This window comes from Pipistrellus kuhlii, unplaced genomic scaffold (assembly GCF_014108245.1).
Source record: "Pipistrellus kuhlii isolate mPipKuh1 unplaced genomic scaffold, mPipKuh1.p scaffold_m20_p_30, whole genome shotgun sequence".
NCBI lineage: Eukaryota > Metazoa > Chordata > Mammalia > Chiroptera > Vespertilionidae > Pipistrellus > Pipistrellus kuhlii.
In genome coordinates, this window is record NW_023425530.1 from 691,044 (window position 1) to 718,323 (window position 27,280).

The 27,280-nt window shown below is 56.6% G+C and overlaps 3 protein-coding genes across 7 annotated transcripts; all 3 read right to left on the reverse strand.

Annotated features, from left to right (window-relative positions):
- Positions 1-4,599: 4,599 nt before the first annotated feature.
- SMIM24 (small integral membrane protein 24) lies at positions 4,600-8,610 on the reverse strand. Of its 2 annotated transcripts, none has more exons than XM_045589038.1 (4): positions 8,378-8,610; positions 7,889-8,000; positions 6,563-6,634; positions 4,600-4,967 (listed from the first exon to the last, which is right to left on the reverse strand). In XM_045589038.1, exons 1-4 carry the CDS (start codon positions 8,442-8,444, stop codon positions 4,835-4,837), a joined length of 384 nt encoding a protein of 127 aa, XP_045444994.1. In that variant the 5' UTR covers positions 8,445-8,610; the 3' UTR covers positions 4,600-4,834. The 2 variants fall into 2 exon arrangements, with proteins under 2 accessions (XP_045444994.1, XP_045444995.1); XM_045589039.1 differs by having other exon boundaries at positions 6,572-6,634; positions 8,378-8,603.
- Positions 8,611-9,609: 999 nt separating this feature from the next.
- On the reverse strand, positions 9,610-10,694 carry LOC123653299. Its single transcript, XM_045589040.1, has 2 exons — positions 10,148-10,694; positions 9,610-10,016 (listed from the first exon to the last, which is right to left on the reverse strand). Exons 1-2 carry the CDS (start codon positions 10,347-10,349, stop codon positions 9,781-9,783), a joined length of 438 nt encoding a protein of 145 aa, XP_045444996.1. The 5' UTR covers positions 10,350-10,694; the 3' UTR covers positions 9,610-9,780.
- Positions 10,695-13,126: 2,432 nt separating this feature from the next.
- Positions 13,127-19,152, reverse strand: DOHH (deoxyhypusine hydroxylase). 4 transcript variants are annotated; one of them, XM_045589060.1, is made up of 5 exons: positions 18,600-18,718; positions 16,004-16,318; positions 14,959-15,035; positions 14,228-14,468; positions 13,127-13,920 (listed from the first exon to the last, which is right to left on the reverse strand). In XM_045589060.1, exons 2-5 carry the CDS (start codon positions 16,275-16,277, stop codon positions 13,601-13,603), a joined length of 912 nt encoding a protein of 303 aa, XP_045445016.1. In that variant the 5' UTR covers positions 16,278-16,318; positions 18,600-18,718; the 3' UTR covers positions 13,127-13,600. The 4 variants fall into 4 exon arrangements, with proteins under 4 accessions (XP_045445016.1, XP_036315856.1, XP_045445017.1 ...); XM_036459963.2 differs by lacking the exon at positions 18,600-18,718 and adding an exon at positions 18,508-18,526; XM_045589061.1 differs by lacking the exon at positions 18,600-18,718 and adding an exon at positions 18,469-18,489.
- Positions 19,153-27,280: the final 8,128 nt, after the last annotated feature.

Here is a 27,280-nt window from a genome sequence, read left to right on the forward strand (position 1 = left end):
TCTCTCTCTCTCTCTCTCCCCTCCCTCCCTCCCCCTCTCTCTCTCTCCCTCCCTTCCTCTCTCTCTCTCTCTCTCTCTCTCTCTCCCCCCCCTCTCTCTCCTCTCTCTTCCTTCCTCTCTCTCTCTCTCTCTCTCTCTCTCTCTCTCTCTCTCTCTCATCTGTAAAGCATATCCTCAGGTAGGATTTTAAAAAACAATAAGAAAACACCCTCTGACCTTCAGAATTCCCCCAGCCTGAGAGGGAAGTGTCACTCCCCTGTCCATTGCCACCCCTGCAGCGGAACGGAAAACCGACATTCATAACGCCTTTGGGCTGTGTCCTGTGCACAGGAGTGGTGTAGACAGAATTTCCTTCAATCCCCATGGAGGTGTCTGATGTGCCTCGACAGGGCGCGGCACTGAGGCAGAGAGGGGCGTTGGTTGCCTGAGGCAGCACAGGAAGGTGAGGCGAGGATGACGTGTGTGCGCCCCCAAACCTCAGCTCCTGGGGGTCACACTCCCAAGACAGCGCCCTGAAGTGCGAGTGGTGGGAGGGGCCTCCGTCTCCCAGGAAACGGTGGGCGTGCTGAGCCTGCTCAAAGTTCACGTTCAGGAATAGCAAACGCGGGATGGCAGGAGGAGGCGGCTGGCTCTGGCCTGGGTCCCGCAGAGACGGGCAGGACCACTGGCAGCTTCTCCCCCTTCCCTCTGCCGGCGAAAGGGCGTGGGCCGCTCCCACGCAGCAGCGATGCCCAGGGAGGCCGGGGGCGCGGCTGGGAGCCGAACCGTTCCTGTGAGCTCGTGGGAGCCGGCCCCAAACGGCCTTGGAGGCAGAAGGACGGAGGAAGAGCCGGCTTCTCTCGGAGTTCAAAGGGCAGCAGAAATCAGAAGCCAAGCAGGGGTGGAGACGGAGATGGCGGGCGGGTGGCTCAGGTTTGTGGGGAGCTCGTGGTCCAGGGGTGCCCTCCGAGCTTGGGAAATATGACCAGCTGGAGCCGCCTTGGGAAGGGGTATGTGATGCCCAGGGAGCGGGGTGGGTCCGCGCCCTCTCCGCTCAGGGACGCTTCCCCCAGAAGGAGCCACTTTGCTGGCGCCAGAACCAGGCCTTTGCTCACAGGGCGCAGAGCAGGCATGGGCGCAGCCACGGGCTGCCTCCTTCCTGCCTCAGCTCCCACCCCAGTCGCCCACTCCTCCTCCTCCTCCTCTCTCCGTCTCCTCTCCTTTTTGTCGCTGCGGAGACACGAAGGGCCCAGACAGCCCAGTGTACAATAATAAGCACTCACTGTCCCGGGCCCACAGTTCCCAGGCCCTGCGTCCTGCACCCTGGGTGTTGCCATGGTCCGGGGGGTGCCGAGGCGCAGGCGGTGAGGGCATTTGCCAAATTTGAGAAGGAAAGAAGTGCCAGAACCCAGGCTTGAGCTCCATGAGCCCATATCTGGGCCCTCTGGCTTCCTGGATCTCAAGACTGTGAGTGGGTGGGCAGAGACACGGGGACGTACCAACTGATGCATGCACACGTGTGTGAGTGAGCGGATGGGTGAGCGATGGGCGTGTGGACAGTGGAAAGGTACATGGATGGGTGAATGGATGAAGGATGGATGGGTGGATGGAGATGGACAGACAGGATGGGTAACGAAGCGGGGAGGGAGGGATAATGAATGGCTGGAAGGAGAGAGGGTTGGAGAAGTGGATGGGTGGATGGATGGGTAAGCGGATGAGAGAGGTGGATGATTGATGAATGGGTCAGAGGGGAGGGGATAGAGGCACAGCTCCCATCGGAGGGCGGAGGGCGTATACGGGCTCTCTGTGGGGTAGCACCTGTTTGGCAGGTGGGCAGTCAGGCTGGAAGTCAGCGAGGTTATGGAGGCCCCCCGTGGTTCTGAATCAGAGAATTAATTACCCCTGGGACCCTCTCCTGCCCCCTGCGAGGAGGCAGAGGAGAGGGGCTTTAAGGGGGTGGGAGGAGAGGGCAGAGGGCGGGGCTTGGAGAGGAGGGGCCTGCCTGTGAAGAGATTGGCTGCTCCGAATGAGGGGCGGAGACCCCGGTGAGGACGTGAGGATGAAGATGAGGAAGGACAGGCCTGTGCAGCGGCCCCATCAACCACGGCTCCCTCCAGGCCACTGCGGTGGGAGCAGTGCAGGTCAGCAGCCTGGCCGCCAGGTTGGGGTTCTCCCCTTCGTCCCCCTCCCTGCCCCCCAAGGCCTGAACCTGCCTCAGGACCGGGACCAGAGCTGCCTGAAGGGAGGGTCATGGGGCGGCGTGGGGAGGAGGGAACACGGGGTCGTCCAGAACCTGTCCATCATGGTCTGTCTGTCCTCGCTCCTGACCAGCGGGTTCTGGGGGGCAGCCCTGGCAGGAGAAGGAAGTAGACTGCCCAGGACACCCCGGGGCACCCCGGGGCACCCCGGGGCAGGGTGTGGCCAGAGCCACAGGAAGTGGGAGGTGAGGCCCCCTTCCTTGGGTTCCAGGTTCCCCGGGGAGGGGCCCTGGCACCCCAGCACCTGTCTCTGAAGCTCACCCTGACCCCCTCCTTCCCCGCAGTCAAAGCCGGGGGGGTGGGGGGGCTTCAGGAAAGGGGGAACTCATCTCAGAACCTACTCGGTGCCAGGCCTTGCCATGGCTCTTAAGCTTCCTTCAGGCCCGATGGTCAGCCTGATGGTCAGAATGCGTGTTTTCACACACAGAAGAGCCGCCGTGAGCCTCGCCCGTGCGGCTGAGTGGGCAGAGCATTGCCCTGTGGGCTGAAGGCCCTGGGTTCAGTTCCGGCCAAGGGCACGCACCTCGGTTGCAGGCTGGTCAGGGCTTGTGTGGGAGGCAACCGATCGATGCATCTCTCTCACATCCATGTTTTTTTCTCTCTCTCTCCCTCCTTCCTTCCCTCTCTCTCTCCTCCCTTCCACTCGCTCTAAAAACCAATGGGAAAATACCCTCTAGTGAGGATTAATAACAAAACAAAACAAAAAAAAGAGCCGACTTGAGACTCAGAGAGGTCAGGTCACCTGCCCCAGGGCCAACAGCACTGCAGAGGAACACAGTTCTCCCAGGGGGACCCACAGCAAGGAGAGGATTTCCCCACCCCAAACCCCCCCACCACCACCTGGCACCAGAACCTCCGAGTCTGCCCTTAGCCACAGCCTGCCGGTGCCGGCGCCGTATTTGGGCGGCCTGAGCTTCCCTCGTGGCTCTGTCAACAAGCGCCGGAGGCCCGCCCTCTTTCTAAGCCTCAGTGCTTTCACCTGGAAATGGGGCCGACCAGGCACTGCTGGGGACTGAGCGAGAATAAAGAAGCCCGGTGTTTGTGGGTGCTTGTTTCCTTCATTTCTTTATGGTTTTCCTCCCACCTGGCAGGGATCCTGGTAGGACTCCACCCCCCGCTACGGGCCCGGAACGGAGCTCCAAATGCCGTACCGTTCAAGATCCTCATTAAGAATATTTAACCAAGAAACAGCCCACGTCCAGGGCAAGGTCCGGGGCCCAGAGGAAGGGAGGAGAAAGGGCGGCTGGAAGCTGGGAGGAGAAAATGCTTTTCTATCTCAAGAAAACGCAGGGCCCCGAGGCCGCCCTCCAAGACACGCTTCTCAGAAGGGGGTAACAGAGTGGCCCCGAGACCCGGGGGAGGAGGAGGCAGGGACTTCCAGGAGACAGCCCTCCGGGCTCCGAGTCCCAGCTCCGGGCAGCAAGACAGATTACAGGCAAGCACTCCCCCGCCAGGGCATCTGTGCGGCCCATGGTAAGCAGTCCCAGGATCCAGCAGAGGCCCTGGGAAAGGGTCTGGTGGATTGTGGTTGTTGTTGATCCTCACCTGAGGATATTTTTCCATTGATTTTAGAGAGAGTGGAAGAGAGAGAGAAACATCGATGTGAAAGAGACACAATTGGCTACTCTCCCATGCACCCAGACCAGGGCCTGGGACCGAGCCTGCAACTCAGGGATGTGCCCTTGACCAGGATCAAATCCAGGACCCTTCAGTCCACAGGCCGATCCTCTACTCACTGAGCCAAACGGGCCAGGGCAAATCAATTCTTTTCTTTTTTAAAATACGTTTTTATTTATTTTTTAGAGAGAGGAGAAGGGAAAGGAAGAGAGAGATCGAAACATCACTGTGATGTGAGAGAGAAACATCAGTGGGCTGCCTCATACCCCCTGCTGGTACGGAGTCTGCAACCTGGGCATGTGCCCTGACCGGGAATCAAACTAGTGACCACTTGGTACACCAGCAACACTCAGTCCACAGACCCACACTGGCTGGGCAGCTCTGACCAATTCTCTTTTTAAAATACATTTTTATTTGCTTCAGAGAGGAAGGGAGAAGAGAGAAAGAGAAACGTCACCGATGAGAGAAGCATTGATCAGATGCCTCCTATACATCCGCCCCTAGGGATCAAGCCCGCAATCTGGGCATGTGCCCTGACCTCTTGGCTCCTAGGTCAGCGTTCAACCACTGAGTCACACTGGCTGGGCTCTGATCAATAATTGAATGCAGGTTCCCAAGAGGTAGTCCTGGATCCTGGGACTATTTACCGTGGGGGGGCAGGCCCATATTGGTCCTGGGGGAGGAGATTCTGACCGAGAACCTCAGGCAGAGGGAAAAGAAACCAGACGGGGAGCCACGAGGATGCGGGAGGTAGGGGATTTCTTCATCACACGTCAATAAGAATCACCACCCAGGACAGGTCGGAAAGGAGGGGCAGAGAGACATGGAGGGGCAAAGAGCTGGGGGCTGAGGGGGAAGGCAGGTCCAAGCCTCTTCGTCCAGGGCCTGGATTCCTGTAGTTATTCCAGTAGCTTCAGGTCCAGGCCCTTTGTTACGGGGGCATCTCTGGGGGGCTGCCTGGAGGAGGTGGCAGGGAATCTTCACATGGTTGTGATCTTGGCTGTCTCCTGGTTTCTGGGCTCCTCTTGCTCCTCTTTCTCCTCCAGTTCCAGCCCCAGGTTGCTCTCTCCTTCCTTCTTGGCCTTTTTCTCCTTCTCCCTCTTGTCTTCTTGACTATAGAGAGACACAGGCCCCAGACCCCAATCAGAAACAGTCACTCCTATTGAATGGAAATTCACCTGGGCCAGGCCTTGTGATGAGGGTTTTACAGGAAGTGTCTTCACTGAATCCTCAAAATAAAGCCCAATGCTGCAACTTGGTAATTTCCACTTTACAAAGTCAGAAACTAAAGCTCACTTGTCCCATGGAGGAACAGATGGGCGATGGGAGGATGGATGGGTGGATGGGTGGATGGGTGGATGGGAGGATGGATGGGTGGACGGGTGGGTGGGTGGATGGGAGGGTGGATGGGTGAATGGAAGGATGGATGGGTGGATGGGTGGATGGGAGGATGGATGGGTGGATGGGTGGATAGGAGGATAGATGGGTGGACGGGTGGGTGGGTGGATGGGAAGGTGGATGGGTGAATGGGAGGATGGATGGGTGGATGGGTGGATGGGTGGGTGGATGGGTGGATGGGTGGATGGATGGGTGGGTGGGTGGACGGGAGGATGGATGGGTGGACGGGTGGGTGGATGGGTGGACGGGAGGGTGGATGGGTGGATGGGAGGGTGAATGGGTGGGTGGATGGATGGGTGGATGGGTGAATGGGTGGGTGGGTGGATGGGTGGATGGGAGGATGGGTGGGTGGGAGGGTGGATGGGTGGGTGGGTGGATGGGTGGATGGGAAGGTGGATGGGTGGATGGGAGGGTGAATGGGTAGGTGGATGGATGGGTGGATGGGAGGATGGGTGGATGGGTGAATGGGTGGGTGGGTGGGTGGATGGGAGGATGGGTGAATGGGTGGGTGGGTGGGTGGATGGGTGGATGGGAGTATGGGTGGATGGGAGGATGAGTGGGTGGGAGGGTGGGAGGGTGGATGGGTGGATGGCACATCTTGGGCTCAGCTGAGACTCTTTCAGCCAGGCTAGTCCCCTCTCAGGTCCTGCACTCCTGCCCCAACCTTTGCCCCCTAGGCCTGGCCTTGGCCATGGGACACAGTGTCAGGAAAGCAACCTGGTGAGCAGGATGGGCTGCTGTGAGGAGAAAACACCTGAGCAGGGACTGGAGGAGGAGCCGGCCAGATGATATGGGAAGAGGTTCCAATCAGAGCACACAGGAGGTACAAAGGCCCTGGGGCAGGAATGTGCTTGAGGTGTTCAAGGACAGAGGTCATCTGTGCACAGTGGACAGTGGACAGGTACATGGATGGGTGAACTCATCACAAGGCGACCACTTCCCCCAGAAGGGGGCTCACGCAGACTCCGACTCCCCACGCACACACCCACACACACACCCACTCACACCCACACACACACACACATGCACTCACACACCCACACATATACACACCCACATACACTCACACACACGCACACACTCACACACCTGCACACATCCACACACACCCACACACCCACACATATACACACCCACATCCACTCACACACCCACAGACACATGCACACACACCCACACACACTCACCCACATACACTCACACACACGCACACACCCACACCCCCCCGCGCGCACACACACCCCGCACACACACTCACATGCACACACACACACACACAGGCACACGCACACGCACACAGGCACACACACAGGCAGTACCTCAGGTCCACGTTCCGGATCGGGCTGGTCTCCATTCTGAGCATGGCCTCGTCGTCCTCAGCTCTAGGAGAGATGGAGACGGGGTGAGGGGGTGAAGGATGGGGTGAGGATAGCCGCACCCCTTCTTTTCAGGGTTGGGGTCCATGAACTCCAGGAAGCAAGGAGGGGCGGGTTGCATGGCTTTCTGGTCTGTGGGTGGGAGTCTAGGGAATAATGGAATGGAGAGGTGGGGGAAGGGCCCCAGAGGGTGAGAAGGGGAGGGTGCCCAGCACTTTGGGAAGGGCAGAGGGACAGGAGGCTGGGGAGGGTGAGGGAGATGTGGGGGGGCTTAGGGGGTGAGGTGTGGGGCTGTGAGGGGTGAGGTGTGGGGCTGTGGGGGGTGAGGTGTGGGGATGTGGGGGGTGAGGTGTGGGGGGTGAGGTGTGGGTCTGTGGGGGGTGAGGTGTGGGGTGTGGGGGTGAGGTGTGGGGGGTGAGGTGTGGGGATGTGGGGGGTGAGGTGTGGGGGGTGAGGTGTGGGGCTGTGGGGTGCGGGGATGTGGGGGGTGAGGTGTGGGGCTGTGGGGGGGTGAGGTGTGGGGCTGTGGGGGGTGAGGTGTGGGGTGTGGGGGTGAGGTGTGGGGGGTGAGGTGTGGGGATGTGGGGGGTGAGGTGTGGGGGGTGAGGTGTGGGGCTGTGGGGTGCGGGGATGTGGGGGGTGAGGTGTGGGGCTGTGGGGGGTGAGGTGTGGGGCTGTGGGGGGTGAGGTGTGGGGCTGTGGGGTGTGGGGCTGTGGGGGGTGAGGTGTGGGGCTGTGGGGGGTGAGGTGTGGGGCTGTGGGGGGTGAGGTGTGGGGCTGTGGGGGGTGAGGTGTGGGGGGTGAGGTGTGGGGCTGTGGGGGGCGGGGAGGTGGGGGGTGAGGTGTGGGGCTGTGGGGGGTGAGGTGTGGGGCTGTGGGGGGTGAGGTGTGGGGCTGTGGGGTGTGGGGCTGTGGGGGGTGAGGTGTGGGGCTGTGGGGGGGTGAGGTGTGGGGATGTGGGGGGTGAGGTGTGGGGCTGTGAGGGGTGAGGTGTGGGGCTGTGGGGGGTGAGGTGTGGGGATGTGGGGGGTGAGGTGTGGGTCTGTGGGGGGTGAGGTGTGGGGCTGTGGGGGGTGAGGTGTGGGGCTGTGGGGGGTGAGGTGTGGGGCTGTGGGGGGTGAGGTGTGGGGGGTGAGGTGTGGGGGGTGAGGTGTGGGGCTGTGGGGGGTGAGGTGTGGGGCTGTGGGGGTGAGGTGTGGGGCTGTGGGGGTGAGGTGTGGGGCGTGGGGGGTGGGGGCTCGGGGGGACAGATGCTCTCACCTCCTTTTGGAGCACCAGACGCGGTTGACGAGCAGGAGGACGAAGACGATGAACAGGAAGCCCACCACGGCCGCCAGGCCCGTCAGCCACGGCTTCAGGCGGTACTCCATGGCTGGGGGGTGGAGGCGGGACTCAGAGACGGGGCATGGAGGGCCCCCCGAAGGGGACGGGGAGAAGGGAGTCCGGGTTGCTTAGCCCAGTGGTCGGCAAACTCATTCGTCCACAGAGCCAAATACCAACAGCACAACGATTGACATTTCTTCGGAGAGCCACAGTTTTTAAACTTCTTCTAACGCCACTTCTTCAAAACAGACTCACCCAGGCCAAAGGGGCCAAAGAGCCGCATGTGGCTCTCAGGCGGCGGTTTGCTCGCCACCGGCTTAGACAGGTGGGGGCTGGGTGTCAGGGCAGGGAAGGTGCTGGGGACCGGCCTGGGGAGGGAGCTCACCCCACACACCCCCCCCCCCCGCCGCCCCAGGGTGCCCCTACCCTGCTGGGCTTCCGCGGGCACAAGCAGCAGGGCGCTGACCGCCAGGAGGGTCCGCAGGGCCTCCATGGCGGAGGAGCCAGCGGCGCGGGTGCGAGGTCCGAGGAGCAGGTCCTCTGTGGCCAGCGAGGCCCTGCCAGCCCTGATAAGGCGCAGGTGGGTCCGGGCAGGGCGGGCCCGCCCTTCACCCACCTGGCGGCACCCCCTCCCCAGGAGGGCAGACTCTGGACCCGGGGTAACGATTAACCCGGAGGCTGCCACCTGCGCCCTGCGCCCTGCGCCCGCCCAGGGCCGCAGCACTGAGCCCCCAGGCTCCACGCCCGGGGGGGGGGGGGGGCCTGAGGTGGCCCAGGCTCAGCACGTTCATGTGTTTTCTTCTCCGAACCTCACACAAGTTGCTGCCTCGGTTTCAGAGGAGCTCAGGGAGGCCAGGGGTCTCCCCCCGACCAGCTTCCTGGGCCTCATCCTCGCCCCCGGCCCCGGGGACCGGCCGGCGCTGGGAGGGACGGGTGATGTGCCCAAGGCCAGCCGTGCCCTGTGGCAGAAGACAGGGCACCTGGGCAGCTGATGACTCAGGCTCCGGGCTCTCAACTTTGGTCCCGGCTGATCAGATACGGCCCTGCACTCCCGCTGCCACGGCGGCCACGGCCCAGGCAGGTGGTGGAGGGGGGGGGGGCCTTCAGCCCGGAGCCCTCCCCGGGGCGGGGGCTGGAGAAGGCCGGCAGCATGGCACGTGCCTTTCGGAGCCTCGCTGTGTGCTTTCCTGAGGTCGGACTGACCACCTGCTCACGTGCACTGCGCAGGCAGCCCAGCCCGGGAGCAGGCCCTCAGCCAGCCAGCGGCCTGCGAAGCTCCCACTGTGCGCCTGTCCGGTGCAAAGCTGGGAAGGGAAGCCTCAGGTGCCGACCCCGGGTCACAGGCCGGCTGGGGCGTCGGGACCCCCAGAGACAGATCCAGCGACAGAGCAGCAGAGCTGGGAGTGAGGGGGGGGGCGGGTCTCAGAAGAGTGAGTGGGGGCAGAACCCCAAACAGGTCATTTCTGGGCTCGGTGCCTCCATCCCCCATCTGTTAAACGGGCACAAAGTCTCACTCGGAGGGTTAAATGAGATAAGACGAGGAGATGGCTCATTCAGCACAACTAGGCAAGGGCTGGCTAATAATACAATTTTTGAGATCTTGGCGTTCTTGGTTCAGAGGCTGCCCACCGCTTGTCGGAGGCCGGTGGGGTTAAACTGGGAATCGGGGGCGCAGGCGTGTGGAAACGGCAGAGTCCCGGCAGCCAGGAAAGGCAGGTTCTCTGCCGAGACAGGGCCGAGCGTGGAGAAGGGGCTCCGGGGCCCAGGTCCCGTCTGGACAGCGCTGAGGCAGGGGCGGCCGCTGGGCCTGAGCCGAGGGCAGTGCCAGCTCAGTCCAGCCTCCAGGAGCTCCGGGCGGGCGGTTCCTTGAAGGCGATGGAGGGGCGGTGGGGGGCCCGGGCGGGGGCTGCTGCAGGCGCGCCCTCAGCACCCCCGCCGTTGTCCTCCTCGCCCCGCCAGGCCAGGGCCAGCCGCAGGTCCAGCTCCTCCAGATCCTCATCCTCCAGGCTCGGGCGCAGCTCCCGGGGGGCGTCCTCCTGGTCCGGCTTCGGGCCAAAGGCCCAGTCTGCGCAGGAGCTGGTGAGGAGCGGCCCAAGCCCTGCCCCCCCAGTCCCCGTCCACCCTCCTGCCCTCCCCGACTGGGGGGGCCCCGGGACCCAGCTCCAGCCTAACCGGCTCCCGGCGGGCTGGACTCACCGGCCAGGTCGTGGGCCAGGTCCTTGATGAGATGGCCCACAATGGCATAGGCCACGGCCAGCACCAGCAGCGCTGCCAGCAGCAGGTACAGCGCGTACCGGGGCAGGCGGATGGCGTCCAGGGGCGGCGGGCGGTACTCCTCGTACAGGGGTGGGGCCCGGCTCCCGCTCTCGGCCCCCAACTCACCCGCCAGCCCCGGCATGGCGCTGCCCGGCAGGAGAGGCCGGAGGCGGCCGGGGCGGCGGAAGTCCTAAGGGGATTTGGGTAAGAAGATTGGGGCTTCGCTCTGGCCACCATCTGCCCGGATGAGTCACATCGCAAATCACTTCTGCCCACTGCCCCCTCCCTCGCTCAGCTCCAGCCACACCCGCAGCTGCCCCGCACGCCGCTACCTCAGGGCCTTTGCACAGGCTGCCCCTCTCCTGGGAAAAGCCCTGACATTCGGAGTGGGAAAGGGGACTGAGAAAAGCATACCCTCAGCGTAAGGGATGTATCGGGTGAGAAGATGAAGAGAGGTAGTGGAGGCGGAGGGGCTGGTGCTGCTGGGAGGGAGTTCAGGTTTAAAGTAGGGCTGCCACCAAAACCGGTTTGGCTCAGTGGATAGAGTGTCAGCCTGTGGACTGAAAGGTCCCGGGTTCGATTCCGGTCCAGGGCATGTACCTTGGTTGTGGGCACATCCCCAGTAGAGGGTGTGCAAGAGGCAGCTGGTCGATGATTCTCTCTCATCGATGTTTCTTTCTAACCCTCTCTTCCTCTCTGTAAAAAATCAATAAAATATATTTTTAAAAAGTAAATAAATAAAATAAAATAGGGCTGCCAAGGCCATTCCGAGATGACACTGGAGCAGAGGCTCAGAGCAGTAAGGGAACCAGCCACCGGAGAGACAGGGCAAAGCCTTCTAGGCAGAGAAGAAAGCGGACTCGGGAGCTCAATGGCGCCCTCTAGTGGCCGACAAGGGACAGGGAAACAGCTGGTACAAGGTGGCGATGATGAGGCTGAACCTGGGAGAGGAAGGAGAGAAGTGTGCAGGTCTGGGATAGGTTTTAATTGGTCACACCTGAATGCTTTTAGGCTGACCACCCACAATGCTGGAGTGTCCATTTCCGGTGGGAGAAGCAGCCTCGGAGTACTAAGCGGAAATGTAAGGATGTACTGGGTTTGAGGTGCTTCAAGAGGACATGTGGAGGGGCAGCTGGGCCGGAGTGTGGAGCTCTGAGGAGCCCCGGGCAGAGACAGGACTCAGCACAGATGAGGTTAGATCCCTACAGACAGTGGACAGGCCACCCAGGGGGTGATCCCCCCCCCCAGGACCAGCCCTAGGCAGTGAGGGAGAGGGGGGGCTAAAGCTTGGCAAATGCAGGGTCCCAGGAAGAGGGGGTGCCTGTGACACTGAGATAATAAGAAACGTGTATTTATCTTTGTCCAGGTTCCTGGCATCAAGTCCCTAAAACCCTGTCATTTCCCTGCGTGTTTTGTTTTTAATGAATGCTGCCTTCTTTTAACGATTTCAGAGATAGGAAGGGAGAGGGAGAGGGAGAGACACCTGTAAGAGAGACACATCCATACCGGGGCCAGGGATCAAGCCTGCAACCGAGGTGCATGCCCCTGGCCGGAATAGAAATCGGACTCTTCGTCCACAGGCTAACGCTTTAACCTCTGAACCAATGGGCTACGGCCCTTCATGCTTTTTTTTTTTTTTTTAATTTATTGATTTTTTACAGAGAGGGATAGAAAGTTAGAACAACCATTCATGCTTTTTAAAATATATAGTTTTATTGTTTCAGCAAGAGGAAAGGAGAGGGAGAGATCGAAACATCAGTGATGGAGCCTGGGGATTGAGCCTGCACCCCAATCAAACTGAGGCCCCCTGGTTCACAGATCCATGTGCAACCTCTGAACCATACCAGCCAGGCCTTCGTGCCTTTCCCCCGCTAAATATATTTTTATTGATTTCAGAGAGAAGGGAGAGGGAGACAGAAACATCAGTGATGAGAATCATTGATTGGCTGCCTCCTGCACGCCCCACACTGGGGATTGAGCCCCCAACCCGGGCATGTGCCCTTGACCGGAATTGAACCTGGGACCCTTCAGTCTGCAGGCCGACGCTCTACCCACTGAGCCAAACCAGCGAGGGCCCTTTGTGCTTTGTAACCCACCCCTCCCGTTAAAACTGAGATGGGCTGGGAGGGGAAACCGCCCGTGGGTGAGGAGACAGCCCCCTGCCACCCCGCCTGCATCAGTGCCAGTGATGCTCTCCACACAGGTCTCAATGCAGGGCCCTGGGGGCTCCACGTGCCCGGAGACGGTGTGCCGGTTCCAGGGGACAGAAGCTCCTGTGCTCGGGGCCCTTCTGGACCCAGCCCTGCGTCTCTCCGTCTGTCCTCACAATAAATGGTGAGCAAAGCCCTTTCCAAGCTCTGGCAGCTCTCCTAGCGAACCCTCAAATGTGAGCAGGGTGGTGAGAACCCCGTGGGTCCAAGGGAGGACAGTTCAAGGTGGTGGCGTCTGTGTCATTCCGGGCCATCCGTGTCAGGACTGAATTGCAGGACACCCAGCTGGTGTCTGCAGAGAAATGGAAAACTCACACATTGGTGCCAGAAGAGTTGTGAGCAGAAGGCGTTGTTGTAAAAATGGGTCGGAGTTGTGCCCACACCTCCTGGCACCCGTGCCCTCATGGAATCCCCTCCCCCGGCATCAGGGTTGTTTGTTAACCCATAGAAAGCAGGAAATGGGAAACCTGGTTAGGCTCGTCATAGAATAGTGAATGGGCTGCTGAAGGCTGAGAGAGGGGGCCCTGGAATGGCAGTCCACAGCCCAAGCTCTGAGCCATACCACAGAACCCCTTCCCATTCCCCCATGGTGCCTGGGGAGGGGCAGGCTGGAGGGCTGTTCCCTGAGCCTCTTGGCGGGGCTGAGGCGCAGATGCCCTGCCAGGGACGGGAGGTGAGGCGGGACACAGGCCTGCCCTGGTCACGTCTAGCACAGGCAGATCGCAGAGCTGAGTTCTCCAAATGCCCCACCCCACTTAGACGTTCCGTAAGAGTACCCAACGTGAGCCCCACAGCCTCCCAACACACACAGTAATTGCTTGGCAAAAATAATTTAATATTCCACAGAAGCAGTGGCCTGGGGCCTGCTTGTCACCTGGCCCAAGTCCCTGGCCCAGCCCACCCTGAACACAGATTTCCCCACATCCCTTTCTCTGCACCCCCTCGTTCCTGGAGAAACCGGGGCATGCAACCTCCCCAGAGCACTGCCTCACCCCTGCCCCCCGCCCCAGAGCCCCCTCCCGTGCTGACATCCCACCGCACAGGGCAGCCCGGGGCAGGGACCGCAGACACCTCGGCCTGGTCCTGGGAGCAATCGAGACGCAAAGGCGGCTGAGATCCGGCGGGAGCAGGTTCCGGGAGCCGGGAGCGAGCCCCGCTGACTCCGAGTCCTGGGGCAGGGCCTCTAGGGGGGCGGCGAGCGCAGCTGCTCCAGCGCGTCGGCGTACTGGAAGGCCGGCCCGCGCTCGTGCGCGTACACGTCCAGGGCCACCTCGCAGCTCTCCCGCACCACGCGCTCGGGGTCGGCGGCGTGCGCCCGCAGGGCGGCCAGGCAGCGGGGGCGGGCGATGGCGCCCAGGGCCTCGGCGCACTCGTGCCGCACCATGGGGCTCTCCGTGCGCCGGGCCAGGGCGGCGGCCAGCGGGGGCACGGCCGCCTCGTGCTGCAGCTGGCCCAGGACGTAGCCGATCTCGTGGCGGAAGAGGGCGCTGCCGCAGCGGAGGCCTGTGGGGCGGGGGCAGAGGAGTCAGGCTGTGCGGTGCCGCCAGGGAGGCTGAGGACGCGGGCGGGGCTGGGCACCCAGGGGCAGAGACAGTCCTAACAGGAAGGCATTGAGGATGCGGGAGCCAGGTTGCTGAGGGTCTACTCTGCTGACTGGGTGTGACCTCAGGCCAGTGTCCTTGCCTCTACGATTGCCCCCCACCTCTGAGCTGGAGTTAGTTTGTGTGAAGACCGTGGGGAAGGGCTGGGCCGGGCCCAGGGTGCTGGTCCCCAGGACAGGTGGTTCCAGGTCACAGATGCAGCTGCTCACCCTCAGCCAGGGCCAGGGCCGCCTCCTCGCCACCGGCATCTCGGAGGGCGAACATGGCGCGGTAGCGGTCGAACAGCGGCAGGGCTTCGTCCAGGAGCGCCTCCCGCAGCCGCCCCACGTCGCGCTCCTTGGCCGGAGGGGCCGGGTCCACGGAGAGGTAGGGCCCGGGCGTGGCCGGCTCCTCGCCGTGCTGCTGCAGCCACTCCAGCCGGCACACAGCCAGCTGGCACGTCTCGGCCACCTGGGAGGAGGGGACATGGTGGCGGCCTTGGGGTCGTTAGGGGGCGATAAGGGAGACCGGGCAGGGAACGCTCAGTGTGGTGGTGACATCAGAACCAATGAGGATGGAGTCAGGTGGAAAGAGCCAGCGCAGAGGCCTGAGGCGGACCTGCCGGACCTGTCAGGGGAGCTAACCACAAAGGTGGCCTCCCTCCAGGGGGTCAGAACAGACTGTGGGCGTGTGGGCCTCAGTGAGGACTTGTGATTTTACCCTAAAGCTGATGCGTAGCCATGAGAGAGACGGACAACAAGGTGCCAGAGGTGAGGACAGCTCCACAGCGACTCAAGGCCCAGGACGGGTGGGTTTTGATGGAAATGTTCATTTTCGCCCAAATTGGGAGCAGCCTGCACCCATCCTGACTGCCGCCTCTCCCCAGAATCCCCAAGGCAGACAGACCCAGGCCTGGGGCCGGGCCGGGCGAGGGCGGGAGAGGGCGGGCTGTCCGAGTTACCTCGGTCACAGGGTCGGTGGAGTACTGCTTCAGGACCTCCAGGACTTCCGGGTCCCCGATGGCGCCCAACGCCTCCCCTGGGAGCCAGGAGAGAGGGTTCGAGTTGATTAGAAAGGACCTGGACACCTCAGGGGACGCTCACGACAGGCCCTCAAAAATGTTTGTCCCATGAATGAAATGAACAGATGAAAAAGGGGCTGGGCCGAAATCGGTTTGGCTCAGTGGATGGAGCGGAGGTCTTTGGACTGAAAGGTCCCGGGTCCGATTCCGGTCAAGGGCATGTACCTTGGTTGCGGGCACATCCCCAGTGCGAGGTGTGCAGGAGGCAGCTGATCGATGTTTCTCTCTCATCAATGTTTCTAGCTCTCTATCCCTTTCTCTTCCTCTCTGTAAAAAATCAATAAAATATTTTTTTTTAAAAGAAAAGAAAAAGGGGTTGGCAATCTACAGCCCACTGTCTGTCTTTATAGGCACGTAGAATGGCTTTTATAGTTAAAAAATACTTTGTTCTTAATCCTCACCCGAGGATATGTTTTTCATTGATTCTAAAGAGAGAGAAAAGGAGAGAAACATCGATGTGAGAAACATCCATCAGTGGCCTCATGCACATGCCCCAACTGGGGATCAAAACTGCAAAGGGGATGGGGGGGCGCAATGGTATATGTACACAGATAATAATTTTTAAAATTTTTAAAAATTAAAAAAACTGCAACCTGGGCATGCGCCCTGGCCCGAACCCGCAACCCTTTGGCACTCAGGATGGTGCTCTCATCACTGAGAATACCAGCCAGGGCAAAAAAAAAAAAAACCTTTTTAAATTACAGATAATATTCATGGCACACGAAAATTACATGAAGTTCAAATCTCAGCACCGTGTGGTCCCACCCACCCGGCGACTCTGGCTTATGGTGGCTCTTATGCTACGAGGGTAGAATGAGTGGTGGGACAGCCTGTCTGCCAGTGGGCGAACACACTTACTGCTGCCCTGGGCGGCGATGTGCTGAGCCCGGCCTGCCCCGTGCACGGGTGAGGGCCTCACACTCACCGGCCTCATGGCGCACCATGGGCTCCTGGCGGGTGTCGCGCAGCACGTCCACCAGCACGGGGATGGCGCGGCGGTCCTGCATCTGGCCCAGGCAGTAGGCCAGCTCGTGCTTGAGCAGGGCGGAGTCATCGCTGAAGGCCCGGCTGATCCAGGCGATGGCGTCCGGGCCGCCCAGCCCCCGGAGCGTGAAGAGCGCCCGGAAGCGGGCCTGCAGGGGCTGCTGGGGGTCGCCCAGCGTCCTCCCGATGGCCTCCACCTCCTGCTCCGTCACCATGGTGCAGCCTCCTTCCTCTGGCTCCTCTCGGGCACGAGAACCTTAACACAGAAACCCGGAAGGCCGGTGAGAGGCGTCCTTCTGCTCATGACTTTACCTGTTCAATTCATAGAGCCTGGCCAAGCGGCCCCTCCTGCCGTCCAGCCTGGATATCGAGGCTGCAAGCCTGGCTCTGGCCCCAGGTTACTTTCCCTCTCTGGGCCTTTGGCCTATAGTCAGCAATTACCCCGAGGGTCTGCTCTCCACACAGCAGCCAGAGACTGTGGTAGCTGGTCCCCTGGCCCCCACCTCCTGGTATCTGTGCTCAGGGTGCCCCTCCCACAGTGAATAGGATGGCCTGTGTAAACAACAGGGTGTGGGAGAAATGACAGTGTGGCTTACGAGGGTAGGTCGTAAGAAACACTGTGTAATCTGTCACACAGCACAGGTGACTGACACAGGAGTCCTTTGCCATAGAAACCAAACACGTGGTTCCTCTGCAAAACCCTCCTGTTGCCTTATTGCTCCAAACTCCTCCAAACTCCGTGGGAGTCCCGAAGGCCAGGCGCCCTCCCCACCCTCACTTCCTCCCTTCCCTCCCCTCATTCCACTCCAAACAGGCCTCCGCCGGTTCCCCCAGCAAACCAGGGAAACTCCTGCCCTGGGCCTCTGCCCAGCTGTTCTCTCCCTCGGAAGCTCATTCCCAAGTGCCCCGCTCTCTCTCTCACTTCCTCGTCTCAGATGTCACCTCCTCAGAGAAGCCTTCGCTGATCACAGCCTTCCATGCTGCTCCTGCTCCCCACCCTTGTTCTACCTTCCTTGCAGCGCTTAGCACTAGCAGCTACCGTGCTGCGTGTTTACTGGCTTAGCTGGCTGTGGTCCTTCTGAGGCCTCACTAGACGAGGAGATGCTGAAAGCAGGGGTCGAGTCTCCTGTCCTGCTGTACCCCAGCACGCAGGAGGCCTCAATAAGAATCGCCCTCACAGTAGCAGCAGCTGACACCCACAGAGCATGTGTGTGTATGTGTGTGTGTGTGTATGTGTGCAGACACTCTCCTACGCCCTTTACAGTGATGAGCTCATTCAATCGTACCGTGACCAGAGGAGTCAGGCTGGTGACCATTCACAGGAGGGGAAGCGAGCACCGCGGTTAATGGCTTGCTTAGAAGTTGTGGGAAAGCTATAAACCCAGGCAACTGAGCTCTACACCAGACACTCTGTCAAGTGGATGAGATAAGATGAAACGACGCGGCTGAGGCTGGAAGAAGGGTTCCCCTCTCCTCCTCCAGACCAACAAGGACCTGGAGGCCACGTAATAAACGTGACAGGCAGCCCTTGCTGGTTTGGCTCAGTGGGTAGAGCGTCAGCCTGTGGACTGTAGGGTCCTGGCTTTGATTCCAGTCAAGGGCACATGCCCCAGGTGCTGGTTCAGTCCCTCGTGGGGGGCGTGCAGGTGCCAGCGGGTCAATGATTCTCTCTCATCATTGATGCTTCTATCTTTCTCTCCCTCTCCCTTCCTCTTTGAAATTTATAAAGATATATTTAAAAAATTAAAAAAACAAACATGACAAGCAGTGGCGGCATGCCAGCAGCCCTCTGCCCGCCCCCTCCTCCCCGCATCCCTCGCCCCTGGCCCCCAGCAGCGGCAGCAGGTTCCACCAGGGCCCCATGAGGGCGGTGCAGCTGCATGAGCCCAGGTGACATCAAAGGGAGTGACTCCTGCATGAGGCACAGTCAAACCCACAGCCGCCAGGAGTGACTCCTGACAGGCCTTGGCAAGTCTGTGCCGGATGAACTGGACATCCACTGGCTGCCAGGGGCGCCACGAAGCAAGGTGTGCACGTCCGCATCCTCAGTAACCGTGAATGAGGTTCGCTCACAGCCGCCCCAGCACGGCGCCCTCATTCCTTCCCTCCCGCCACCACTCCATCCTCCAGCAGCCTCTCCTCCAGCTCAGGACAGGGGCGGGGACAGCGACCCCGGGCGCCCGCGGCTCACACCGAGGCCCATTAGCTTTCGGGGGGGGGGGGGGGACGGACGGACGGGGGAGGCGAGGGGTTTCGGGGATCCGCCCCAAATCAAGGCAGAAAGTGGAATCCCCCCCCACACACCCACCCCCGTGAAGGCCTCAGAGCCAGACAGGATGAATAGGTCAGGGATGGAGGAAGAGGAGGCCTGGATCCTCGACATCCCTTCCCTCCTAGACTCTATACCAAGAATTCTCAGCAAAAGATCTCCTTTAACTGGGCTGCCCCTCCCGGAGGGGTCGCCCCACGCCGGATCCCTTTCCTCGGAAGACTCCTAGGAGCCCGCTGCCCAGGACCTGTCCACGCGGGGCCCTCACCAGCCGGTTCTCCCAGGACCCCGAGGAAGGAGCCGCCAGACGTGGGTCCCCAGCCCGGGGATGCTGGAGACAGGGACCCGGAACCCGGAACCCGGAAGGAAGAGCTCCCGGACTCCAGGGGGAGGTGCCTCACACCGCGAGCCAATGAACCCCAGAGCCGGGACCCCCGCCCCCGCCCCATGAGGCATCCTCCCCGCGCCCGCCCGCCAGGCCCGGGCCCCGCACCGTGCTCCCCGCCGCCGGTCAGCCGAACGCGCTCCGGAAACGCACGGCTCGCCGCCGGTTCGCCGCCGCCGCCGCCTCACGGGCCGCAACGCTGGCAGCGTGCTCTGGGGGCCGCCATCTTGGCGCCCACGTGACCGGGGCGGACCGCACCAACGCCGCGCGGGAAGGGGGCGGTGCCGTCCGAGGCTCCGCGGCGAGAGGACCCCGGAAGCGCGAGCAGGCGCCGGCGCCGTGGCTCACACTTCCACAACAGGTAGCACCAAGAGTATTCCTCGGGGAAGGCGGAGCGCAGCGCCCACCCTGTCCCCGGAAGAGAGAGAGCAGGTAGAGCCGCCTCACCTGACACAACTGGAAATGGTTTGTGCCGATCACCCGGGGCGGGGGGAGGGGGGAGGGGGAGCGGTGGTTAGTGACGGAGCATGCGCAGCCTCCGGGAGCGTGGTCGAGACTGGGAATCCAAGGGTTGTTTTTTTTCCATTTTATTTATTTATTTATTTATTTTAATTTATTTTAATATATTTGATTTTTCCCCCCTCCCTCCCTCCCATACATACCCTCCCTCCTCAGAGTTTTATGTCCATTGGTTGTACTTATATGCATGTCCCAAGGAGTTATTAAGACCAGAGGCCGGGGGAACGAAATCGGGCACGGGTGGGGTCCCTCGGCCTGGCCCGGGTTCCGGCCCGCCGGCTGCGGGAGGGCCCGGGGAGAGTGGCTGGCCGCGGGAAGTTGGCGCACCGACCACCAGGGGGCAGCTCCTCCCTGAGCGTTGTCTCCTGGTGGTCAGTGCTTGTCATAGCGTCTCATCCGCTGAATGGTGGTAAGGGTCGCTTAAGCTTAGGCTTTTATAGATATAGATTTCATTTAACCCTTGGGGGCTGAGAACAAGGCAACCTGCAGGCTTTACCCTTGAGAAGCCACTGGTCTTGTCATAATCTGGGATACACATACCCTGACTCAGGTGTTAAGAAGATGAGCCCCACCCTTGTGTGTGTAATAAAACCTGTTCAAGAAAAAAAAAAAAAGGATTGGCCCCGGCCAGTATTGCTAGATGGTTAGAGCATTGGCCAGTGCACAGAAGGGTCTCTGATTCGATTCCTGGTCAAGGGCATGTACCTGGGCTGCAAGTTTGATCCCCAGCTCCAGTTGGGGCACATGCAAGAGGCAACCAGTTAATGTGTCTCACATCAATATCTCTCTCTTCTCTTCTCTTCTCTTCTCTTCTCTTCTCTTCTCTTCTCTTCTCTTCTCTCTCTCTCTCTTCCTCTCTCTCCCTCTCCCTTCCACTCTCAAAAAAAACAATAGAAAAAATATTCTCAAGTTAGGATTAACAACAACAACAAAAAAATGTTTGTATTAGCCCTGGCCAGGTAGCTTGGTTGCTCAATTAGATCTCCTTCAGATACGCCAAGGTTGTGGGTTCGATCCCTGGTCAGGGCACATTGTTTTACTTATTTATGAGTGCATAAATAAGTAAAACAATGAACTGATGTTTCTTTCTCTCTAAAACCAATCCGTTTTTAAAAATGAATAATGGATTAAATATGCCATTCTTAGCAACAAACTCACTTTGATGTGCCAACTACGGGTTTAAGACATTCAGTCATTCATGTCAGAAATATTTATTAAGCACCTACTGTGTGGCAGGCACTGTCCCAGGCATGGAGGACACAGAATGAAACACTGCCTCTGGCCTCATGAAGCTGACATTCTGATGACGATGATTTTGTTGTCTTCCCGTGCATTCTAAAGGTGACCGCAGATAACTGACTTTGCAGCCGATGTTCTGTGGCTCAGGCTCATGTTCACACCTATGTTGACACTGGGCAGCTACAGGGTCCGGAGTGCTGCTCTGGGGGAAGGAGATAGGGCCAGGGGTGCAGGAAGCAGATATGGAGGCCACGCCCAAAGCAAGGTCTGTGTCTGTCAGGGAACTTGGGACCTTGAGCCTGTGGACCTGTGAGAGCCTGATAGCAGGAGAGAAGCCTGCACCTTCCCGCACCTTCTGTTCCAGGCCCCTCTCCACTTGAGCAAGGCCGCTGAGGCCAGGAATCCAGCTTGAGGTGCCGGCTGGGCCGTGTTCCCTCTGAAGGCTCCAGAGGAGGGTCCTTTCTGACTCTCCCAGCTTTTGGTGATGGCTGGCTGGCCTTGGCTTGTAAATGCATCGCTGTAGTCTCTGCCTCGTGTTCCTGTCACTGTCTCCCTGTGAGTGTCCACATTTCCCTCTTCCTATAAGGACACCAGTCACTGGATTGGGGGCTCACCTTAACTCCATGATGATCTCGCCTTAGTTTGGTTTCATCTGCAAAGACCCAGTTTCCAAATAAGGTCTCATTTCCAGGGATCAGGGATCAGGATGTGGACATGTCATTGTGGGGGACACAGCGGAGCCCACCACACCTATAGTTCTGATCTCAGCGTGGGCATTCAGCCAGATCTCCTGCCCCAGCCTGGACGGAGGGAGATACTTCCTCGGGGCTCTGGTCCCCTGTTCTCTCTCTGTACCCAGTGCAGAGCCAGGTACAATTTATCGAATGTTTACTGAGCTCTGTCACCGCTCTGGACTTCTAGTTTGTCAAAACGTTAACCTCTGCTAAAAAGGGGGTGGAAGGAATAGGAATTAATTAATATTCTCCAGAAGCTGGACCAGAGAGAGGACATAGTGTGGGTGGGAGATGAGCATAAAATTGAAAGTTGCCCGAGAAACTCAATAAATGAGATAAATAATATTTTAATGCAATTTTTATCTCTTTTAAATTGACATCTTCCTGGTTGGTATGCTTAGTGGTTAGAGCATGAGCCTCTACATTGAAGGGTCTTGGGGGTTCAATTCTCAGTCAAGGGCACATACCTGGCTTACAGGTTCAATCCCTCGCCCTGGTGGGAGCACATGCAGAAGGCAACCAATTGATGGATCTCCCTTTCTCTCTCCGCTTCCCTTCATCTGTTCCTTCTCCACCTCCACCTCCTCTTCCTCCACCTTTACTCTTCCTCCCCCCTTCCTTCTGTTCCACTCTAAAACTCGATGGAGCCTGGCTGGCCAACGTACCTCAGTGGTGGAGCGTCTACTATGAACCCGGAGGTCACAGTTCCACTCCAGGTCAGGGCCCATGCCCAGGTTGTGGGCTCGATCCCCAGTGGGGGAGGGAAGAGGCAGCTGATCAACGCTTCTCCTCAAAGTCATTAATCATCTGAGAGATGCAAATCAAAACAACAGTGAGGTACCATCACAGACCTGTCAGAATCGCTATCATCATCAACAAATCAACAAACGTGCTGGTGAGGATGCGGAGAAAAAGGAACCCTCGTGCAGTGGGAATGCAGACTGGTGCAGCCACTGTGGAGAACAGTATGGAGTTTCCTCAAAAAGTTAAAAATGGAACTCCTGTTTGACCCAGTAATCCCATTTCTAGGAATATATCCCAAAAAACCAGAAACATCACATGATCTCACTCATATGTGGGATATAATGACCAACATAAACTAATGAACAAAAATAGATCCAGAGACAAGGTAGCACTGAACAACTGAACAGACCAGACTGTCCAACCTCAAAGAGAAGGCAGGAGAGGGGGCCAGTTAGAATCAACCAAAGGACTTGTATGCATGCATATTCGCATAACCAATGGACACAGGCACTGGGGCGGTGGGGGGGAGAGGGGGTGGGAGGTGGGATGGGGTGTTAATCGAGGGGGGGGGGGGGGGCGGGAAGAAACATGTAATCTTTAAAGTTTAAACAATAAAAAAACTAAAAAAGGAAAAATTTTAAAAAAACGATTCTCTCATCACTGATGTTTCTATCTCTCTCTCCCTCTTCCTTCCTCTCTAAAGTCAATTAAAAAAATATTTTTTTTAATTAACATTTATGCCCTAACAAGTTTGGCTCAGTGGATAGAGCATCGGTCTACGGACTGAAAGGTCCCAGGTTAGATTCCGGTCAAGGGCATGTACCTTGGTTGCGGGCACATCCTCAGTAGGGGGTGTGCAGAAGGCAGCTGATCAATGTTTCATTGATGTTTCAAACTCTCTATACCTCTCCCTTCCTCTCTATAAAAAAATCAATAAAATATATTTTTTAAATTAACATTTATACTGACAGTTGTTACAGCAGCAACAGGAAACCAATGCACAATGATCTCCCATGTTGTTTTATAACACATCCCTCCTGCATTAATTTAAAATTTAATACCAAAAAAATCCATATTTTCAAATAAAGACAGGATCCAGCCCCGTCAAATGCCGTCTTTATTGAAAATAAAACAACCAAGTCCAATGTCAGAGTGGGAATTCTGGTTCAGATGAAATTTGCTCACTCTCTTTTACTCCTTTGGTGTGCACCTAGTTTGTCTGAAACGAAAAGGAGAAGTACTGAGGGTTTGGACACTTTTTCATCATCATCAGAATTTTTTTAAAGGTGCAGTCCACCTGAGTCATTTTGTTTAGTTCCACATGTCATGTTTTAGTTGGAATGTTGATCATCTGGGTTTGGGGGAGGAGCAGTAAATATTAGAGACGTGTTTATTGAATCTGGTGCTGGGCTTGAGGAAAGAGATAAATCAAACCTAGTCTGGAGGGGCAGATAGTCAAGAAGTTTCTCCACTTACCATTTATTTGATCTCCTTCTCTGTGCTCGGCACTGCCCTGGACCTTCTTTGTCCAAAAGAATTCTCTACGATATACACATTCTGTATCTGTACTGTCCAATGCGGTAGCTACTGACTAGCTGTGGCTACAGAGCATTTAAAATGTGGCCACTATGGACCTGAATCTTTTAATTTGAAAAAAAAAATTAATTTTATTTGTTGATTTTCAGAGAGGGGGGTGGGGAGAGGGAGAGAGAAGGGGGAAGGAGGGAGAAAGACTGATTTTTAAAAAATATATTTTATTGACTTTTTACAGAGAGGAAGAGAGAGGGATAGAGAGTTAGAAGAATCGATGAGAGAGAATCATCGATCAGCTGCCTCTTGCACAGCCCATACTGGGGATGTGCCCGCAACCAAGGTATATGCCCTTGACCGGAATCGAACCTGGAACCTTTCAGTTCACAGGCCGACGCTCAATCCACTGAGCCAAACCGGTTTCTGCAAGACTGATTAGTTGTTCCACTTATTTAAGCGTTCACTGATTGCTTCTTGTATGTGCCCTGACTGGAGATCAAACCCACAACCTTGGCATATTGGGACGATGCTCTAACCGAGTTACCCAGCCTAAAATTGTAAGTAATTAAAATGGCAATGGAAACATCTGATATTCGATTCAGTTATTGGAAAACTTGTAAGCAGATTCACCTGGAGTCTGTGAATCTACTTGTTCCACTGTAAAATTTTCTAAAACATAAATAGAAATCAAGTATTTTCAGTGAAAATTAGCACCCAAATTGAGATAAGCTGTAAATACACAACACACTCTGGATTTTAAGACCTAATATGAGAAAGTAACAAAATATCTCATTGATAATTGTAGATTTTGATTTCATGTTGAAATGTACTAGTAGAGAACTTTTGACATATGGAGTTGATAAAACATATTATTAAAGTCAGGGACACAGGCCCAGCTGGTGTGGCTCAGTGGTTGAGCATTGACCTAGGAACCAGGAGGTCACGATTTCATTCCCAGTCAGGGCACATGCCCAGTGTGGGCTGGATCACCAATGTGGGGCATGCAGGAGGCTGCTGATCAATGATTCTCGCTCATTATTGATGTTTCTATCTCTCTCCCTCTCCCTTCCTCTCTGAAATCAATAATATATATATTTTTTAAAAATATATATATATTTTTTTTAATTAATGACACTGGTTTCTTTGTACTTTTTAAAAGTGGCTACCAGAAAATTTAAAATTAATATGTGCTTCATGTTATGCTTCTATTGGATGGCCTGCTCTATTGTATTTTTCTCCATCAGAAAGGCCATCTATTTAAGTCCCAAGACTCTCACTGCCTCATCTGCTTCTTTTCCTCTGCATCCCTTCTCCCTTCCTTCCCTCCCTTCTCCTTGGGGTATGGCTCCTAGGAGATCCATTTCCTACCCTGCCATAGGGGAGGCATTTTGAAAGGCCATGCCATCCTGAAACCAGTTTGGCTCGGTGGATAGAGCGTCGGCCTGTGGACTGAGAGGCCCCAGGTTCGATTCCTGTCAAGGGCATGTACCTTGGTTGCGGGCACATCCCCAGTTGGGGGTGTGCAAAGGCAGCTGGTCAATGATTCTCTCTCATCAATGTTTCTAACTATCCCTATCTTTTCCTCTCTGTAAAAAATCAATAAAAAAAATTTTTTGTTTAAAAGAAAGGCCACGCCACTGGCCCAGGATAGCCCAGCATTTGTGGGGACTGTCCAAGCACAGCCCCTTGCTTTTGTAGCTCCCCATTGACCCTGGATGGCACTGATCCAAACCCTGCAGTGGTGGCAGAGTTCACTGGAATCAAATAAACAATTATTTATATTATACAATTTCATACTGAAGGAACAGAAGTTGTGTACCATGGTATGCTCTTTCCTTTCCAATCTGTCCAAGTGTCATTCATCATTGCAGTGAGACCTTCCTTGATCACTGTAGTTAAGACCTTTACTCTCCACTTTCCCTTTTTTGTTATTCTCCACAATTCAGCTCCAGGCATACAGGATTTTTTTTTTTTTTTTACAACTGCGATATAATTTCACACACTGTTAAATTCATTCATTTAAAGTGTATAATTCAGTGGGGTTTAGTATAGTCACAGTTGTGCAACCATTACTACATCAATTTTAGAACACTTTCATCACCCCAATAAGGAAGTCCCTAAAAGTCAGCCCCATCCCGTTCCCCTGGACAACCCCAAATCCACTTCCTGTCCTGGAACATGATTTGCCTGTTTTTGACATTTCACATAAATGACATCACACGATATGCGGCCTTTTTTTGTGTGGCTTCTCTCACTGAGCATCGTGTATTCAACATGCTCATCCATGTTGTAGCATGTCAGTGCTTCACTCCTTTTTAGTGTCAAACAGTATGCCATGATATGGATATACTACATTCTGTTTATTCATTCCATTCATTTGTTGGTGGGTTTTTGGCAGTTTTTGGCTATCTATCTATCTATCTATCTATATGACTAATATGCAAAGTGTCCCTCGGGAGACCAGGAGTTCGAGCACTCGCTATGACATGCACTGTCCATCAGGGAGTGGTGCAGAATGAAGGAAGGCCAGAGCCGGCAGCTGGAAGGCCCCTATTGGTCCTGATCGCCAGCCAGGCCTAGGGACCTACTCATGCAGGAACTTCATGCACCAGGCCTCTAGTTATGTGTAATGCTGCTATGAACATGTGTGTACAAATATTTCTGTAAATATTTATCTTTAATTCTCTTGGTTATATACCTAGAAGTGGAAATTCTGGGTCATGTGGTCCTTCTGTTTAACTTTTAAAAAATACCTTTTTTAAAAATATATTTTTATTGATTTCAGAGAGGAAGGGAGAGAGAGAGAGAGAGAGAGAGAGAGAGAGAGAGAGAAAGAGAGAAACACCAATGATGAGAGAGAATCATTGATTGGCTGCCTCCTGCACCCTCCCCCCCCCCCCTTTACTGGTAATTGAGTCCATAATCCAGGCATGTGCCCTTGGCCAGAATGAAGCCCAGGACCCTTCAGTCTGCAGCCTGATGCTCTGTCCACTGAGCCATACCAGCTAGAGCTGTTTAACTTTTTGATGAACCACACCAGCCTATTTTCCACAGTGGTTGCAGCATTTCCCATTCTCAGCAGCAATGTGTGAGGGTTCCAGTTGCTCCACATTTTGGCCACATTTGTTATAATTTGTTTTTTAGCATTGCCATCCTAGTATGCATTCATTGGTATCGCACTGCAGTAGATTTGCATTTCCTTAATGACTAATGATCGTGAGCATGTGCTTATGGGCCATTAATTTTCTTTAGAGAATTGTCTGTTGGGATCCTTTGCCCATTATCCATTTTTGGAGCAGAGATTTTTTTTTTTTAACAGATTTTTTTTTCTTTCTGTTCCCTTCTTGGAGACCCTGAAGTAGTACTAGGTAGGAGCAATAAGTGTTGAATGAATGAATGAATGAATGAATGTCTGCAGTGGCGTTTGCATGTCCCGCACATACACCTGTCATTGAGTCCCATTACCTGGTGTGACTGCCTCATTGCTATGTGGGTCTGGCTTCTGTCCACCCTATGGTGGGTCTGCCCTGGGGCGTCCGTTTCTGCGACCATCCCCTACTAAGAACCACGTCCTAAACTAAGCAGTCTTTCCCCTGTATTCCAGGGAGCCTCCTCTGCCAGCTCCCTGGTCCTCTTCCGGCCACGGTTGCCCTTGGCAACGCGTGGCGCCGCGCTTCCTGTATTGATTCGAATTGCAGACTACGTCACGTCCTCCCGAGATGCCCGATGCGCGCAGGCGCAGCCCCGTGCGGGGGCGGGGCCGGGGCGGGGCCGGGGCGGGGCGTGGCCGGCCGCGGG

Excerpts from the sequence above, each read along its gene's own strand:
- SMIM24 (XM_045589038.1), bottom strand. The coding sequence starts at position 8,444 with ATGGAGGCCCTGCGGACCCTCCTGGCGGTCAGCGCCCTGCTGCTTGTG. Across the intron at positions 8,001-8,377 it reads GCCCGCGGAAGCCCAGCAGG|CCATGGAGTACCGCCTGAAG; the intron begins GTAGGGGCACCC and ends TCCACCCCCCAG. Across the intron at positions 6,635-7,888 it reads GTCTGGTGCTCCAAAAGGAG|AGCTGAGGACGACGAGGCCA; the intron begins GTGAGAGCATCT and ends CATCTCTCCTAG.
- LOC123653299 (XM_045589040.1), bottom strand. The coding sequence starts at position 10,349 with ATGCCGGGGCTGGCGGGTGAGTTGGGGGCCGAGAGCGGGAGCCGGGCC. Across the intron at positions 10,017-10,147 it reads CCTGGCCCACGACCTGGCCG|ACTGGGCCTTTGGCCCGAAG; the intron begins GTGAGTCCAGCC and ends GCTCCTGCGCAG.
- DOHH (XM_045589060.1), bottom strand. The coding sequence starts at position 16,277 with ATGGTGACGGAGCAGGAGGTGGAGGCCATCGGGAGGACGCTGGGCGAC. Across the intron at positions 15,036-16,003 it reads CATGGTGCGCCATGAGGCCG|GGGAGGCGTTGGGCGCCATC; the intron begins GTGAGTGTGAGG and ends CCTGGCTCCCAG. Across the intron at positions 13,921-14,227 it reads GGCCCTGGCCCTGGCTGAGG|GCCTCCGCTGCGGCAGCGCC; the intron begins GTGAGCAGCTGC and ends CCCGCCCCACAG.